Source organism: Sceloporus occidentalis, unplaced genomic scaffold (assembly GCF_023333645.1).
Source record: "Sceloporus occidentalis isolate IW3139 unplaced genomic scaffold, rSceOcc1.0.p SCAF_8, whole genome shotgun sequence".
NCBI classification, from domain to species: domain Eukaryota; kingdom Metazoa; phylum Chordata; class Lepidosauria; order Squamata; family Phrynosomatidae; genus Sceloporus; species Sceloporus occidentalis.
The window spans coordinates 49,297,819-49,315,181 of record NW_028316988.1 but is presented as its reverse complement, the minus strand read 5'-3'; the positions used below and the strand labels follow the sequence as shown (position 1 = coordinate 49,315,181).

Sequence of the window (17,363 nt, the reverse complement as noted above, 5' to 3'; positions counted from 1 at the left end):
CTATGTTCCCCATGCTATACATCATATAATCTAAACATTATTCATCCTGAGGCAGTATCTTTCTAATCTTGTGGCTTTAGATTGCAAAAAGTAATAACAATCTGAGCTAAAAACTCCAATATTGAGGGGTGGAGGCTTTGAAAGTAAAAATAACTTCTGATTTCTAGCTGGTTATCACAATTCCTAATTATTCTTGCTTTTTCTTATACTCCATTATCTTCCTTGATCTGCATTATTTTACAGTTCTCGAGAACCTTGATAGAGAGGGAGCAGAATGGATTTTTGTTGTTGTTGTGTGCCTTCAAGTAGGTTCTGACTTATGGTGACCCTAAGGTGAATGTATCATGAAGTTTCTTCAGAGGGGGTTTGCCATTGCCATCCTCTTAAGGTTGAGAGAGTGTGACTTAGATAGAAATGATGAGAGGAACACACAGCCAGATAAATTTAAAACATAACATTCTTTAAATCTTAATTTGTACACTTCTGTGTGGAACAACTTGGCTGCCTTCCACTGTGGTGTCTGGAATGAATTTTGTAGTACCTCACTATCCTCCAGTAAAGGAGGATGACCCTCCTTTTTAAGAAGGTGAATCTACTCGAAATAAACTATTCGCTACTAGCAGCTCCAATGTGGAAAGAAGCCAAGTGCATCACATTTATTTTTATGTGTTGATGCAAACTGTGTATCAGAATCATTATAAATGTAACTAAACAGTATTCAAAAGTAAAACAAGCGGAGAGGAACAGGTTTAAGATGTTCCTTCATCTGAAGTACCAGTTAACGTTTGGCCAGTTCCTGTCCTTCAGCCAGGTAGTTTCTCAGCGATTCACAACAATATTTTACGAATTGTGAAAACTAAATATAATAACTAAGATCCTGCATTTGAGGTCACTGCTGTGTCTTCTACCTTTTCAGGAGTGCCTCCCTGGCTCTTTCCTCTGCCAGATGTCTCTGCTCATTCTCCTAAATTATTGGGGATAATTTTTGGTCATTGCATACACAACCATATGAGTGAAATACAACAACAAAAGGCAGACTTACCACATTGTAATTATTGAACAGGATGCCAGCCATTATTTTGTAGAGGGAATATTGGAGCATTTGCATGTGTGAGCCCTTGCCTATAGTCAAAACAGATCTTGGAAACATTAAGTTAACCTATTAATGTCAAATTACTAAACCCAGTTTGCTGGGTTTGAGTTGTTAAAAGAAAGCTACAGAATGTATTAATTGATTTGTCACATTGTGTGAGATGGCTAAAAATTACCCCATCACCCTCAAAATGTCCTGCTTGCCCTCAAATTAATTAAAATGTACCAAGGAGTATCCATTGGTTAAAAATAATACTGGTGGTTAACTACTGGAATAATGAATTTTAAAATTGCTTTATTCAATTGTTATCCACCTTAATTATGAATAAATTAATCTTTCTCAAATTATTTCCAAGCTCTGATACAAAGTGTTGCAGCCCTAACACAAGCATACTAGCTCAGACACGGTCCTAGCCTCAAGTAGTTGCTCACATCACCTAGAACGATATTGGAGGCAGCCTCTGTACATTAAACAGCCTAATCTAATTTCAAACATACAAAGGAGGTAAATCCTGGATTAACCTGGCAGGACAAGGAGAGGATCAGGAAGGGAAGGCTGAGTTAATAGTGTGCAGTTTCTTCAACACATCAGCAGTGGTTAGAGTTGGGGACATCTTGTCAGTTTCTGAAAAGGGACTCTATAGAATAGGACTCTTGTTTAATTCTGCAGAATCAGGTGTGATTTCAAGAAACATCAAGGCTTTGCTGTTCAGACTTCTTTTCCAACATGCACATCTAAATAGTGGGAGCAAATCCATGCACTAGGCCAGCAAAATAGATTCGCTGAAAAAGAGACAGAAAATAGGTCCATTTGGCTTAGTGAGACACTAAGTGAGGAACTAAATCAGAATTATCTCGGAAAAAAGAAGAAAGATCGGTGTGTGACTCAGCCATGGAAGAAACCTATCTGCTAAACGTGGAAGGAGTCAAGAAAAAGATTTTACATGGAGGCTATGGAGGTCTTCCAGATTTCAAGGATGGAAGCAAGGTGAGTGGCAGCGAGTGGCGAAGCTTTGGAACTTTAGCTTGAACAGTCTGCAACAACTGATAAAAGGAATTCAAACCTCATGTTCGCTGCAAAGTTTGGGGAAATTATGATTATAGTACTGTTCCCAGAATTTTAAGAGTGGGGAATTCCAGGAAATGTATGTCAAAAATTATGTTTCCACACTTTGGTTCAGAGATGGTATGCTTCTGAATACCAGTTTCTGGGGATCTCCTTTTTGAAGACAGTGGTCTAATGCAGTTAGGTCATATAGCCAAATGACCAGAGCATCAGAGGCTAATCTTTTGGGCCCTTCTCTTCGATCCAATACAGGGAGAGGCGGGATATAAATAAATAAATATTGTAATATTATTATTATTCTCTTATCTTTCAGTTCTGCAATATTTTTAAAATAATTAAATTATAATGTTAATGCTGGTGCTGTTTGGACTGTGCCACATGCTCTGACCCTCCCTCGCCATTTCCTAGATAGAAAGTGAATCCCAGCTGATAGGCTGTGAAACAAATAATAATAATAGAAATAATGGTATCTGCTGTTACTAATTTTATTTATATCCCACCTCCCCGCCCAAGCTGGGACTCAAGACATTTATACTGTATATACTCATGTATAAATCTAGAAATTTTAGTCAGAAAATTGACTCAAAAAACTGAGTCAACTTATCTGCGGGTCAATGTATATATTATACTTTAATTCTTATTTAAAAAGGAGCCATCCCCTTGTGAAAGTCAAGAGTGTAATCTGCCCTGGAAGCACCAATCCTATATTTTCTAATCCATCCAGATTTTAGTGTGAGCACAAAGTTATGCCTGCAGGAGTTTTTTAAGTTCTTTGGCATTGTTTCCTTTGCTTCGTCCTTTAGATCCTTTGTTACATGAACCTAAGCTTTACCCTCGACTTATCCATGGATCATATAAAAATCCATAATTTTGTCCTCAAAATCTGCCCTTGAGCTATACATGAGGTCGACTTACAGTTGAGTATATATAGTAAATTAAAACACAATATAATTAAAAGAGGCAAAATAGAATTATACTATCAACAACATAATAATTTAAAACGTGCCATTTTTAAACATACATAGGCGCGTTATAGATGGGCCTTTAATACGCCCCCGTCACGTGCTAGGGGTTGGCCGAGGACCTAGCGTCCACACCGGCCTCACCCCTAGCATGTGACGAGGGCGTAAAGATGGCGGCGCCCTATACACACGGGCGCCGCCATCTTTACGTGCTGGATGCGTTGTGTCCGCACGTGTCGCCCCGGAAATGATGCCACAAATGCGCCCCTTGCGCTTTGTGGCGCCTCTTCCGGGGCCTCAGAAGGAGCGCGATTTCCGCGCTCCTCGGCAGCATCCGGGAGCTGCGCCATTTAAAGGCTGCAGCTCCCGGATAGTGTAAGCGGCGGCGGCAGCAAACCGCCGCAATCCGGCGGTCTGTAACGCGCCCTAGTTAAGATAGTTAAAATAATAAAAAAGCAGTTTAAAACAATCAAACATAACAATACATTTACACCTGGAGAAACTCAGAATAAGAATCTCTATCTGGGAAGCTGAAGCCGAATTGAGTCCCATACAATGAATAATTGATAGTTACTGCTAAATGGCAGGAAGCAGGCGAAGGCACTGAGCTTTCTATGAATTGGAATTGGGCTAGCTAGAACCTAACCAGCATTAACTTCTATCTATCTTTGATGCAGGTAACATTCCACTTCCAGACACTGAAGGACAACTTTGAGCGAACAGTAATAGATGACAGCCGTCAGGCTGGCATCCCCATGGAGATTATTGTTGGGAAAATGTTCAAAATCGAGGTCTGGGAGACCCTGTTGACTTCCATGCGGATTGGAGAGGTGGCGGAGTTCTGGTGTGATGCTGTTGTGAGTATCTGATTGGATAAGCCTTACTCTGATTATACGTGGTTGCCTTTAGTGCTGGAGAATATCGTTATCGGTGGTTTTGCCATCGGGATGGGGGGATGGGTAGGGATTAATTTTGTATTTTATTGTATTTTAAAATGTATTTTTATTGTTGTAACCTGCCTGGATTCTTAGTGATTGGACGGGCTATAAATAAATCTCATCATCATCATCGTCGTCGTCGTCATCGTCGTCATCATTATCATCATTGCCTGCAGTGGTGGAGATTTAATTGACTCAGACTTAAGCCACTTCAGTGACTTGATTTGGACTTGACTTGGCAAAAACAACAACTTGGCTCAACTTGACTTGAGACTTGTATACTTGCTGGTGCCATTCATTTCAGGCAGCAGGCAAGATATACTCCCGGAGTGCTGGGTGCATTTCTTGGAGGGAACTAGCAAATGTGTTAGACCAGTAGTTCCTAAACTTTGGTAATTCACATGTTTTGGAGTTCACCTCCCAATATCCTTGTCTGTTGGCCAAGGTGGATGGGGCCTTTGGGAGCTGAAGTCCAAAACACCTGGAAGACCAAAGTTTGGGAACCACTGTGTTAGACAGTGAGCTTGAAGCAGAAGGATCCTCCCAGCTTTTGAAAAGCTTTAAAATGCTCCTCTGATGTTCCGTGGGGACAGGCTGCAGAGCGGACCTCAACCCTCATCTCAAGCCCATTGCCTAATACATCTGCTTTTCCTCTCCAAGAAACACACCCTGTGTTAAAAGTTGGCCCCCAGACTTGAGACGTGAAGGTAGAGACTTGAGACTTAGACTAAAAGATTTGATGCCTGTCATGATGTGTCTATGCTACTTCAGTTCTGTAAAGTACACAGCAGGAAAGGAAGTCTTGTCATTCAATGCTTTGCTTTTTTTTAAAAGCATACAGGGATGTATGCCTTAATTTCCAAGGGCATGAGGAAAATTGCTGAAGGCAAAGACCCTCTGGAGGGTCAGAAGCACCGCTGTGGGATGGGCAACATGTTTGACTATCACAGCACAGGTTATGCAGACTTAGATGAACTTCAGAGGACACCACAACCTCTCATCTTTATTATGGAGCTATTTAAAGTGAGTTGGATAAAGAGCAGTATGTAAATGTGGCTGTTTTGCCTGTTTAACGTATTGTTTAAAATTTGTATAACCATCTTTCATCCCAGCACAGAGTACAGTCAGCCCTTCATATCCACAGATACTGCATCCCTTGGTTCAACCATCCATGGCTATTCCAAATATTCCAAAGCGGAGGGGGGGGGGATCCCAAAAACTAACCTTGATTTGGCCATTTTATATAAAGGACACTGGTTTACTATGCCATTGTTTTTAATGGTATTTGAACATCCACAGATTTTGGTCTCCATGGGGACCTCATGGAACCAAACCCCAGTGGATACCAAGGACTCACTGTATATAACAAATATGAAACAAACTAAGGCACACAACAATATAGTTTTAAAGCTCTCAGTATTTAAAATTAAATTGCAGTCTAAAAAGTCATGATATGAAAGGAGATAGATAGGAAAGAGGAAAAAAGCAAATTCTCTTTCAGCAAAGTTGGTGGACGGCTTCTCATCTCATTTTCTGTGACAGCAGAATTGAGGAACCTTTGGTCCCATTTCATCTCTCTCTGCAGCTGGCAGCATCAGTTTAATTTGTGTTTGTAGTTTTATTGGGACCGGTTTATAAATCTGATAAATTAATAGAATTTACATTTACATAATAACTGCTGCTGTACTATTCTAAGAAAAAAAATGAAGAGGTGATTGCAACTAATAATCGATGCAAACTTAAGCTCAGGAAACTAGCACCATATACTGACATAAACCAATATGTTGATGTCTTTTGAATCTTAAATAAACTAATAATGCAAGAAAACGTCCACTGACTTATGTATTACATGTAAACGTTTCTAATAGTAAAACATAAATTAATGATTTTAGAAAACTGGTCTTCATATCTTCTTAGTGCTTTATAAATATAAAGGTAAAATGACTTTCATTGATTGTCACAAACATTTGTATATAATTCAAAATTGAACAAGGTACATATCACAAAATCTACTTTAACAATATTTTTATTAATCTTATACCTGTATATACATATAACATTCACAAACATAAATACATAAAAATACCCAAACCTACATGGAACATTGTTGAACATTTGTACATCTACAAGATGGACTAACTGAAAAGACTAAACAAACAAACAAACACACACACACACACACATATGAGAACTTAAGCTTCTGATTTTACTATCTTCTTTCCATAAAGCTCCCCCTTCCCTTTCTGTATTTTTATCCATTACCTCCTTCTTTCCTCTTTCTCTTTCTTTCCTCTAACCTTCCTTCCCTAAATTTTCCTCAATCTTCCATAAACTCTCTTAATTGTTTCTCTCTTTTTCTAACTTACTTACCCTGTGCAGCTTTCTCTACCTTCTAATTTCTTTTTTTTCTCATTCTTATCTATTAACACCCCCATTACATAATCTTTAAAAGTTACTTTACTAAAATCACAAATCTTAACTCAGTGCTTAATGCTCTACATCTAGACATTTAATTCACTTTACATTAACTAAAACAATTCTGACTTTCTGTCTTACAGTCTTGGTTCTTATTGATTATTCATATCGTCCTTCATTTTGCTATAAATTATTCATATAAAACGAATAACGAAATCTACTTTTGTAAACTAAGGGTCCCAATGGGACCATAATAGTCTAGAAGTTGCTCTAGAAGACAAATGCACTTTGAGAGCCACAGTGGGAGCATTTGGCAAACTGAAAGTCCCTGTGGGATGATAGTAATCCAAGGGTCACCACAGAAGATGAAAATCTTTTTGTAAGCTGAAAGTCCTGGTAGGAGATGGCTATTCCCAGGATGTACAGTATATTTGGCTGTTTTGACAATCTTCCTTAGTCATGCATTTTCATGTACACTTCCATACAGACTTCAGAGCCAAATATTTTTTACATATCTTTACACTCTTTGAGGTTGAATGGTTGCTGGCAGTGTGTTCAATTTTTGTTATTAGTTTTATTAGGGCTGGCTTATAAATTTGATAAATGAGTAGAATTTACATCTAAATAACTGCTGCTGCTCTGTTCTCCCCAGGTAGAGGATCCCACTTCCTACAAACGGGACACATGGGCCATGAATAATGATGAGAAACTGGTGGCAGTGCCAAAGTTGCACACTGAGGGCAACCGTTTAGTCCTGTCCAGAAAATTCAAGGAAGCAGCAGAGAAATACCAAGAAGCTGTCATCTGTTTACGTAACGTCCAGGCCAAGGTGAGAGCTGCGTTGAAATAAATATCATGAAGGTTTGTGATTTTTTTTAAAAAAAACCAGTCCATCCATCAATGCAGACCGCCATGCTGTGACCAAATCATCACCTTGTGGCTATTGTTCTGGTGATGCACCTTCATGTACTTTGCTAGCATGATTCATTTCTATCTTTGTGCCCTATCTCAAGCATTATCAGCTTGCTAGAACATATCAGAAATTGCACCCCACCGCCACATAGCCTTCTAGAACCCAGGTCACCTACATGACACAAGAAGGTAGTAGAGTAGGAATTTCTGACACCTCTCTTGGGGCCCATTCACATTACAAAAAAAATTGGTTCTGAAACCGATTCAATCACGTGAAGTTCCTACTCACCCCGAATCTCACACAAGCGAATCCGGGGCTTGCACACCCGTTCCGTGTTAAATGGCCCCTAGCGCGGTGTTTTTGAGATCGGCGCAAATACCGTTTCTTTTGGAAAACCCCGGGTCCTGGGAATGAGAACTTGGCCTCGATCACGATCGAGGCAAATTGAGGGAGGGATTTAGGTCAGAGGGTGGGCAAAGGGCAAGGCATTTCCTCCCCTCATCGGAGGGGAGGGGGAGGAGGAAAGAGCCCTGGGAAGAAGAGAGCAAGGGAAGGCATTCTTTAGGAGCCTCTTTTCCCTGCATCCCCTGCCCAAAGCCCTCTGTCGCTGGGCATTCCTTCCCTTGCAGGAGGAAAAAATTCAGGTCACGAACGGAGCTCATGTCAGGCAACCCCCCCCCCCTTTTCAAATTCAAACAATTTTTTTGGAGCAAATATGCGCATTGAATACATTATGTTTGTATTCCAGAGGCAGATGGAGCTGGGCTTGCACTTTATATCCTTGGATCTCCTTGCCTTCTGCAGAGGGGGAAGCTACAAATGTTGCAAACAATCAATGTTACAGTTTTAACAATTTTTTTGGAGCAAATATGCGCATTGAATACATTATGCTTGTATTCCAGAGGCAGATGGAGCTGGGCTTGCACTTTATATCCTTGGATCTCCTTGCCTTCTGCAGAGGGGGAAGCTACAAATGTTGCAAACAATCAATGTTACATTTTTAACAATTTTTTTGGAGCAAATATGCGCATGGTTTGTCTTCTTGAGCAGATACAGCAAGGGAAGCAAAGGGAAAGCTAATGTTGCTTTTAAAAGCATAAAAAAAATGCATGGCAATCCCATCCTTTGCCTGGGACAGGGGCAGATCTGACCCCAAAGCCCACAGGTTTATAAAAAAAGAGAGAGAGAGAGAGGCATCTCTCTCCCTGCTTCAGCCGCTGAAACCCCTGTGCCTGGCTCTTTAAAAAGGGAGGACACTTTCCCTGATGCCCTGCAAACGTCACCATGACGATAGCTTGATTGGCAGCGGCCACCTCGCCAGCAGATACAGAATGCATTCGATTTCTAATTTGCAGGTCAAAATGCATTCGATTTCAAATTTGTAGTGGGCACTTGCTAACGGAGCGATTCGGGGGAGGGGCATCCGGATCAGCCCAGTTCCTTCCAAGTCTTTTAGACCAGTATGAATGGGGCCTAGGAATCTCTAGGTTCTCCAGTGCAACTTTGTAGTCAACGTCCAACAGACACTGACCATAGAACTGCACTAAGGAGCTACAAATGCCTAGTGGAGCATTCATTCTAGGAATCTCTAGGTCTTTCAGTGCAACTTTTAGTTAAAGCTGACCATAGAGTTGAACTGGAGGACCTAGATATTCCTAGAGATAACATATTAATCAAATCCGTGAATAATCAAATCTGCAAATGTCAAAGCCACAAATATGGAGGGATGAGTGTACTTTAGTTCAGACATCCAGTCTCTACTGGTGAACCAGAAAGCTTTATTCATTAACCAGAACTGTTTCCAGCAGACGTATATTGTCAGGATTGAGAAACCAGCATTAACACAGTGTAATGAAAACATACAATAATTCTAACGTTGGGTGGGCTGGTGCCCCATTCGCCCATAAAAACAAATAAGTCCACTTTCCCGTATTTCCTATGATCGTCCCTCCTTTTGCCCTAGTAATGCCCTTCTTCTGTGATTGTTGTTGTTAATCCTATCAAGTGAGCTTCAGTGTATGGTGACTGTCTGAATGAGAGACCTCCAATGACCTGTCATTAGTAGCCCTGCTGAGGTCTTGCAAAGTCTGCGCTGTGGCTTCTTTGATTGAATTTATCCACCAATGCCACCTTCCTTTTTCCTTAGTGCTCATGTTGTGGACTCTTCTGCATCCCAAAGATGTTGCTTGTTTCCCAGGTGGCACCAGATTTGACTATTTTCCCTGATCCCTGTCACCCATTTGTCCTTTCCTTGGCTGTCTCAACAGGAGAAGCCATGGGACGAAGACTGGCTGAAGCTAGAGAATCTCATCACACCTCTTGTGCTCAACTATTGCCAATGTCAGCTGGAGCTGGGGGAGTATTATGAAGTGTTGGAACACACCACTGATCTTCTCCAAAAGAACAACAGTGAGTGTTGTACTCTACACCCCTCTCATTGAATATGGGGTTTCATATTTTCATATTTGATATCTAGTGTCAAACGTATTGCTGAGAGGTCACAATGGCATATGGAGTACCAGGATGTTTAGTGTACGTGGGAGACCTTGATAGTAGTAAAATAAGAGTTAAATGGATTTGATGATCACAATCCTCTCACAATGAAAACTGAGCAAGTCCCATCAAATGCAGCCAAGGATCATATCTCCTCCTCACCCCAGGCTATGTTCCTATTCACCTTCCTATCAAACTATCCAGAGGTTGTCTCAAATCCGATCAATGTTTCATCTCTCTGGAGTTAAAGCCATCAGTTGTTCCAGAGTCCTTTTTCAACCCCATGTAAAAACCATCAAGCCTTTGTTACACTGTGTGGGAATGTTAAGTATCCGTTGAGGGTGCAAAACAGGATATCAATATCTCCCCCACACATGGCCAGTTTGCTGCTATAGACTGAGGCTCCTCTCCAAGGACAGGAGCTCCACTCTTTGTATAGCCCTCAGACTCTGTTTGAGCCACTCCCAGTCTTTCATAAAACCCTCTCTTCAGGACTGGTAATTACCATCCCCTCTAATTCCTGATTCCTCGCTATCCAACCTTTCACACCTTTCCTTTTTGTTAGCCTTGTACGGTTCTTAAAGTTGCATTGAATCTGTGTATTTGCGTGCATCTTTGCACATTTCTAAATAAAACTCTGCTATTATAGTATACCCTTGTTATCCGCTGGGGTTTGGTTCCAGGAGCCCCCGTGAATAACAAAATCCGTGTATACTCAAGCTTAATTAAATACAGTGGCATAGCAAAATGGTGTCCCTTATATAAAATGGAAAAATCAAGGTTTGAAATTTGAAATTTATACTTTTTTTTGAATATTTTCAAGCCATGGATGCATGAATCAATGTATAAAAATCTGTGTATAAGGAGGACCAACTGTAATTGAAACCAGATTTTCTCTGCAGTGAGTGCATACTGTAGGTGGAAAGATCCCCTTAAGTTACCCATCTCTCACGGGCCTCCTTTTGACTTATAATTCCCTCCTAGTACCAAGGAGATGATGATGATGATGCTGGTGTCAGGTCTCTGCTAAGCAAGCTCTTCTCTTACCTATGACCAAGCTCTGGAGTATTTTCTCAGAACGATTTATTGAGGAAAAGAAGACACAGCATAACAGGCACTAATGGCTTTGAATTATTGCCAGCTCTGAAGTACATTGATTGACACTCATATTTATACAATTCTTTCGGGGGTCCCACCACCACAGTCACACAACAGCAACCATTGGTCAGTTCAGTTCAAGAGTTCCTGCCCAGGCAACTTTCCCATCACATTTCTATTGTCATTTTGTTTGTAATATAAATCCCAAACATCACATTCTTTCACACAGACTGTTTCCCCTCTTCTCACCTCCCTGACACAGACTAGTCTCCAGTTGTCTAGAACTATAAACAGTTCCCTCTTCTCACAGAGATAGCACCCCACCTGGTTCCCAAATAATCCCCCCTTCCCAGGGCTTTTGTCCTGCCGTGGGTTAAATGTCATATTAGCTTAACACACATCATCCCTTTATTAAACACACTCTAACACTGATCTGCTAATAACCATCATTATAACATATAGTGCGCCTGCGCTGTACATGGACGCGCCATATGTGGCTTCCATATGCAGAAGCTGCATGGGGGGAACAATGGTGCATGTGCTCGTGGTGCACACACGGCACTGTGCCATGGGCTCACGCCCCATTATTTTCAATGGTACATGAGTATAAGCGCTGTTTCCCTTACACAAGGTGGTGGTGGTCTGGAACAGATCCCCCACATATATAGGAAGGGTTCACTGTATATCTCTGTCATATATCCAATCAACTTCTCTTATATATAACCAGTCAGCCTCATGGATAAATATCATAATAACACATAAACCACAATAAGTATAACAGCAATTTAACGTGTGAGCCTATATAAAAGTCATAACTTCTTGTCCTAATAATAAGCCATTTTCAGTACATACATTCCATGCACTCTCAGTTATATTCCCAGAGTTCTCTTCAGTCTGGATCATGGCATAAACCATAACAGTATGGGACCTGAAATCCTAACATCTGTAACCACATGTAACTATCTTTCATATCAATGGCAGGGGACCTCCAAGGGCACCTGACAGTTGGTGGGGATCCCAAACCTCTCCACTTTTTTGGATAACACCCCTGCCTGCTACCTATTTGTAGCCCAATCCAGACTTTTTGTTATTCCAAGGAGTATGTTGCATGTTCAAAGTTTCAGAGACCATTGGAGGTATGCTTACCAGATTGCACATTGCTATATCAGCAACTCTTTTAAAACATTCCTATAACTTCATAATGTCTTTGGTGTGTGAAATCTACCTGGCTCTGTGTCTGTCTTCCTGTTCCTATAAGTAATGTTTCTATGTAAAGCAAAACAATAATCTTTCAAGCCTCTTCTTTTGCAGCTGTTTGGCCTTGAATCTTGGTTTTATTTAAAACTAATATTGAGATATTGCACTCTATATCTTCTGCCACATTATTTAATTAACAGAATATAACTATGAAAACTTTGAAGGCACCAGATTCTGTGTGATCTTAGAAGCTAAGCAAGGTTAGTCCTAGATAGCAGTTGCAAGGGAGACACCAGGGAATACCAGATGTTGCATGCTATATTCAGAGGAAGACAAAAGACAAACTTTCTCTGAATAATGTTACCAAGAAAAACCCTATGGTAAAGTTACCATAAGTCGTAGGTGACTTTAAAGAACATAATAGTACAATACAATACAACTGTGAGATCACAAAATGCAGTTTTCAGTTCCAGGTTCTTCCCTGAAAAATTTGGGCACCCTCCTCCAGTAAGTCTGCCATCACTTTGGCATCTTCCTCCAGGCCCAGTTTGCATCAGCACCCAAAAGATGATTTTTCTCTAAACTCTTGTGGATTGAACACTCAGAGAGGGCAGGTAAACAGTCTGAAACAGTAAGAAAAGAAAAGCCAGCATAGATCTCTAGGGCATACTATGCCATGAAGCAAGTCTCAGGAGAGATCCAACAGTGTTAACCCCTGAGGCCAGCTCTGATCAAATGTTTGCAGTCAGAGACTTACCATGGACACATAGCAGAGGCTCTGCTTTTCAGACTGTCACTCTCTATGCGAAGAGAGTAACAATGGACTGAGGGCTAGCTTCTTCACATGTTCAGGATAATCCCATCTTGAACAGGGTTACTGTCTGAGAGAGTAAGGAGATAAATCAGGAGGGGAGTATGGGGTTATTTGCACAACTTTGTTGAGCCAAATTTATATTATAACTCTGTATGAAATAATGGTCTGGGGACGTAGAATGTTATATATGGGGCAGGTTTGATTAGGCCTGTGATTTGTGAGGTATCAGATTTGTGACAAATTTGATGAGATTTGCCTCATAGCGACTAATTGTCTTTGTTCTTTTCTAGAAAATGTCAAGGCTTATTTCAAACGGGCAAAGGCTCATGCCGCAGTCTGGAATGAAAAGGAGGCTCGAGCAGACTTTCTGAGGGTGGCCCACCTGGATCCCTCTCTGGCTGCTGCTGTGAGAAAGGAGTTAAAGATTTTGGGGGAGAAGATGAGGCAGAAACATGTGGAAGATCGTAAGAGGTACCAAGGTCTTTTCCAGCACCCTTCTCAAGGGGAAAGCGAGGAGACAATGACCGAGGAGAGTGAAGAGCTCACTGGGATAAATGAGCTGCCTGGCTATGGCCACAAAGTAGAGATGGGTGAAAATAACAAAGAAGCCTTCTTAAAGGCAAATAGTGGGGGCCAAGGGACTGGAGCAAGGAATCAAGAAACAGTGGAAGCAAACAAAGAAGAGGAAAAGAAAGGATCTTCAGTGAAAGAGGAGGAAAAGGAGACAGATGATACTTTCCTTCAGAAAGAAATGAACATTGAAATAGGAATGAAAAAAACAGAAGAGCAAGGAGAAGGAAAAGTGCACAGTTATTCGAAAAATGATTTAAGAGATGGTGAAACCTCTGAGATCAAACAATTAGGACCTGGGGATTGCCAGGCAAATGAAGAGGGAGAAAATGTGGAAACGGAGGGGGATCAAAGGGGACAGACAGATTTTGCAGCACTGAAGAGAGAGCAAGAAAGAAGAGCTGCCCATGGAATTGCTAAGGAAAATGTGAGGGGAACTGCAGGAACTGCTGCAGACAGTACAGTTGTGGAAAGACATTGTGAAGCTGAGATGAGTTCTGAAGTAGTGAATTCCACAAGAGAGATGGAAAATTGTGATGTGATGCATGAAAGGGGAGAAATCAAAGTTAGGGCCAGTTTTAAGGCCCAGGACAATGAAAACCTTGAAGAAGAGAATAACAAAGAAGGTGCTAGAGGAGAGAATTCAGAGGAAAAGAGTGAAGGAGGAAACTTCTTTCAGGTTGAGGACGAAGAGCCAAAGAGGGAAGCAGGGGTGTTGATAGAGCTGAATTTGAGAGAAGAGGCAGGCTCTGACAAGGAGAATTGCCAAGGACCAAAAAACGTTCATTTCGTTGCAGAGAATGATGAACATGGAGAAAGCATAGAGTTGGAAAAGACAGAAAGAGAAGCTGGGAGTCATTCTGAGTCTAAAGAGGAAATATGTGGGCATGAAGTAAGCCCAGGTCAGTGTGAAGCCAACACAGAAGATAATGTGATCATTGTTGGGGATTGTGGGAAACAAGCATTAGAAGATAACTCTAACATCAAAGCAGGAGATTCCAGGGAAGAGATGGATGATCATGACAAAATAGGTGAAGGTGGAAAAAAAGAGGCCAAAGTTGGCTCCAGTTCTGTGTCACAAAGAGAGACACAAGGTGGACAAGGATGCTTTGAAGCAGAGATTACCTTCAAGGCAGAGAAGTTGAAGATGCAAGTGATGGACGGGAACTCTGTCACAGAACAGGCAGCCTTGCAAGTCACTTGGGAAGGGCCAGAGAAGATAAAAGGGGAAATGGAAATGCATTTGAGTGAAGAACCTTACCATGGGAATGACAACGTGTTGCCAGTTAGCAGAGAAGGCAAAAATGAAGATCAAGAATAGGGATGGCTGGACCTGGAACAACAGATGAATGTTGTTGTCCTGAAACAGACTGACAGATGCAAAAGGACACCCAGTGAGGAGGGAAGCGAGGTGGGGAAAAGACTGTGCTACAGAGCAGTTGGCAACACCTACAAAAACCTCTGTGTGTGTTGGCTAGTGATTTTTGTAAAAGTGTCCAGAGGCACCTCAGGGCATCACTAATACAGTGTGGGAGTATGGGCTGCACTAGGTGACACCCTAAGTTGGGGTGACACCACTGCTCTACCACTGCCTTTGGCCAGAAATGGGATGTGGTGTTCACCTGCATCCCTTTAAGATGCTAAAGAGATGGCGTGAGTGGGGTGAAGCTCAATGGGAGTAGAAAAGAGAGGCCCCATGTTTTAAATGCATTTTAAATTGTAAAATTGTAAAATTTTATTTAAAACATCACCTCTTACCAAATTTTCATATTAAACACACGAAATAATGTACAGTCAGCCCTCTGTATCCATGGATTTTTTAATCCATGGATTCAACCATTCTCACTTTGAAAATATTCAAAAATAATATCAATTCCAAAAGCAAACCTTTTCTTTCCTCATTTTATATAAAGGACATAATTTTGCTGTTCCCTTGTATTTAATAGATCTTGAGCATCCATGAATTTTGGTATCTACAGGTCAGCTTGGAACCAAACCCCAGTGAATATCAAGGGCCCACTGTGCATGTAACTACATGTAGGCTGTGCATATGATGTAATTTATCATCTAATTGTAATCTGTAAATTTTGGCATATTGCTTATGACACAACTCTTGCCATTACATTCAGTGATATATGGGAAGTAGGATTTATTTGTACTAACATCAGTACGAAGAACGTTAATAAGGATTCTGTGTGGTGTGGTATGGGAGGAGATCCATGGGGAGGGTGACACCAGTTACTGCAATGGGTGACACCAACACTAGTGTCACCACTGGTTCATCTCATTGAGAAATAGCAATCTAGTATTAACATCTCTAAATTGGTGGGTGCCAATTGGTGTGTCCAAGGGTAAAAAGTTTGGGCACCACTGGTATAAATGGACATCAGGTGACATATCTAGAATCTAAATAAAATCCCATCAACATTGTAATATGGCAAATTTACTTAGAATGAGAAGAGCCACTCTTGAGGACCTTACAAGAAGGATAAGACACAAATATGATACCCTTTCATTTAATTTTGTCAGCTTAACTAGAAACATGTTTTTGGGCTGTGCACAGATGAACATGATAAGGAACACAGTGCCCTTCCTCAAAGTCTTAATCCCAACAGAACCAAGAACTAAACCAAACAGAACAATACAAATACAAATTTATTTCTTTTCCCACAACAGAAATGGAAAAGCCTTGAGTGAGAACTTCGCGTTGTAATCAGTCAGGATCAGTTCCGTTCCCAATCTTGGCTTCTTTGTGGCCGTCATACAAATCAAACCAGGTAGAAGTTCTCAGATCTGCATTTTGTTTTGTTTTTCAAACCCTGACTAGGTTCTTATATGTCTCTCTTCTTAGAGATGGGACTTGACCACAAGTCCTCTAAGTGTTGGAGGGGGAAGATCACTTGATGTTCCAAAAAATGGTGTGTGTATGGAAGGTGGTTGGTTCCATACCCGAGGACTTCAAAATGCAGCTCTGTAGCTGAGGAAACCATCCAAAAGTACAGCAATTATTCTTAGAAACAATTGTACTTTATCACAATATTAGCTGCCTATTTTAATGCTCACACATGAGAAAGTCAAATCATATGTATGTAATAACCAACACCAATTCTGAATAATTTCTGGAGAATGGAAGAAAGAGAAGGAGAGAAGGCAGATGATTTTGGATTGTCTTGATACAAAAGCTAATGTATATCTCTTATAAGCTATGTTGGATACTGCTTGGCAGAAAGACTAATGATAAACGATGTAAAGTAAGAATGCAGGTAATATAAATAAACGTGTTTTAGCATCATAGAGGAAATCAATCACAATATTGAAAATGATGCTGGCTATTTGCCATAATAAATGAAATGAAATATTGGAAGTATGTTGCCTTGCAAGGGCATGCTCTCTTCACAAGGAAGTTTACAAGACTTCCCACTACCTTTTTAACCTCTTTTACTGACTATATTGCCTTCCTTTTCTCTTTCTGCCATTATAGCTGAGACATAGTAAGACCATACTGCTCCCTCACGCAATAATATAATAATATTTATTTATTTATACCCTGCTCTTCAGCCAAAAGGCTATCAGCCCTAAAAATAGACAAACCTCTTAAATCCAAGAAAAGAGAGTCTACATTCTGAAAATATATCTTGCAAAGGTTTTGTACAGGGAACTTTAGGAAACATAGTTTTGCAAAGGTTGAAAATCAACAAAAAATATGTGAAGTTGAAGGATTTCATGGCCGGCATCCTTAGTTTTTTGTGGGCTTTTCGGTTCTCTTCTAGAACATGACCCCATAGCCCGAAAAACCCACAAAAAA

At 40.7% G+C, this 17,363-nt stretch overlaps 1 protein-coding gene across 1 annotated transcript; it reads left to right on the top strand.

The window, feature by feature from the left end:
* The first annotated feature begins 1,402 nt into the window (after positions 1 to 1,402).
* Positions 1,403 to 16,148, top strand: LOC149308890 (uncharacterized). Its single transcript, XM_089536636.1, has 6 exons — positions 1,403 to 2,080; positions 3,798 to 3,977; positions 4,893 to 5,081; positions 7,126 to 7,302; positions 9,654 to 9,795; positions 13,279 to 16,148. Exons 1-6 carry the CDS (start codon positions 1,985 to 1,987, stop codon positions 14,877 to 14,879), a joined length of 2,385 nt encoding a protein of 794 aa, XP_089392762.1. The 5' UTR covers positions 1,403 to 1,984; the 3' UTR covers positions 14,880 to 16,148.
* Positions 16,149 to 17,363: the final 1,215 nt, after the last annotated feature.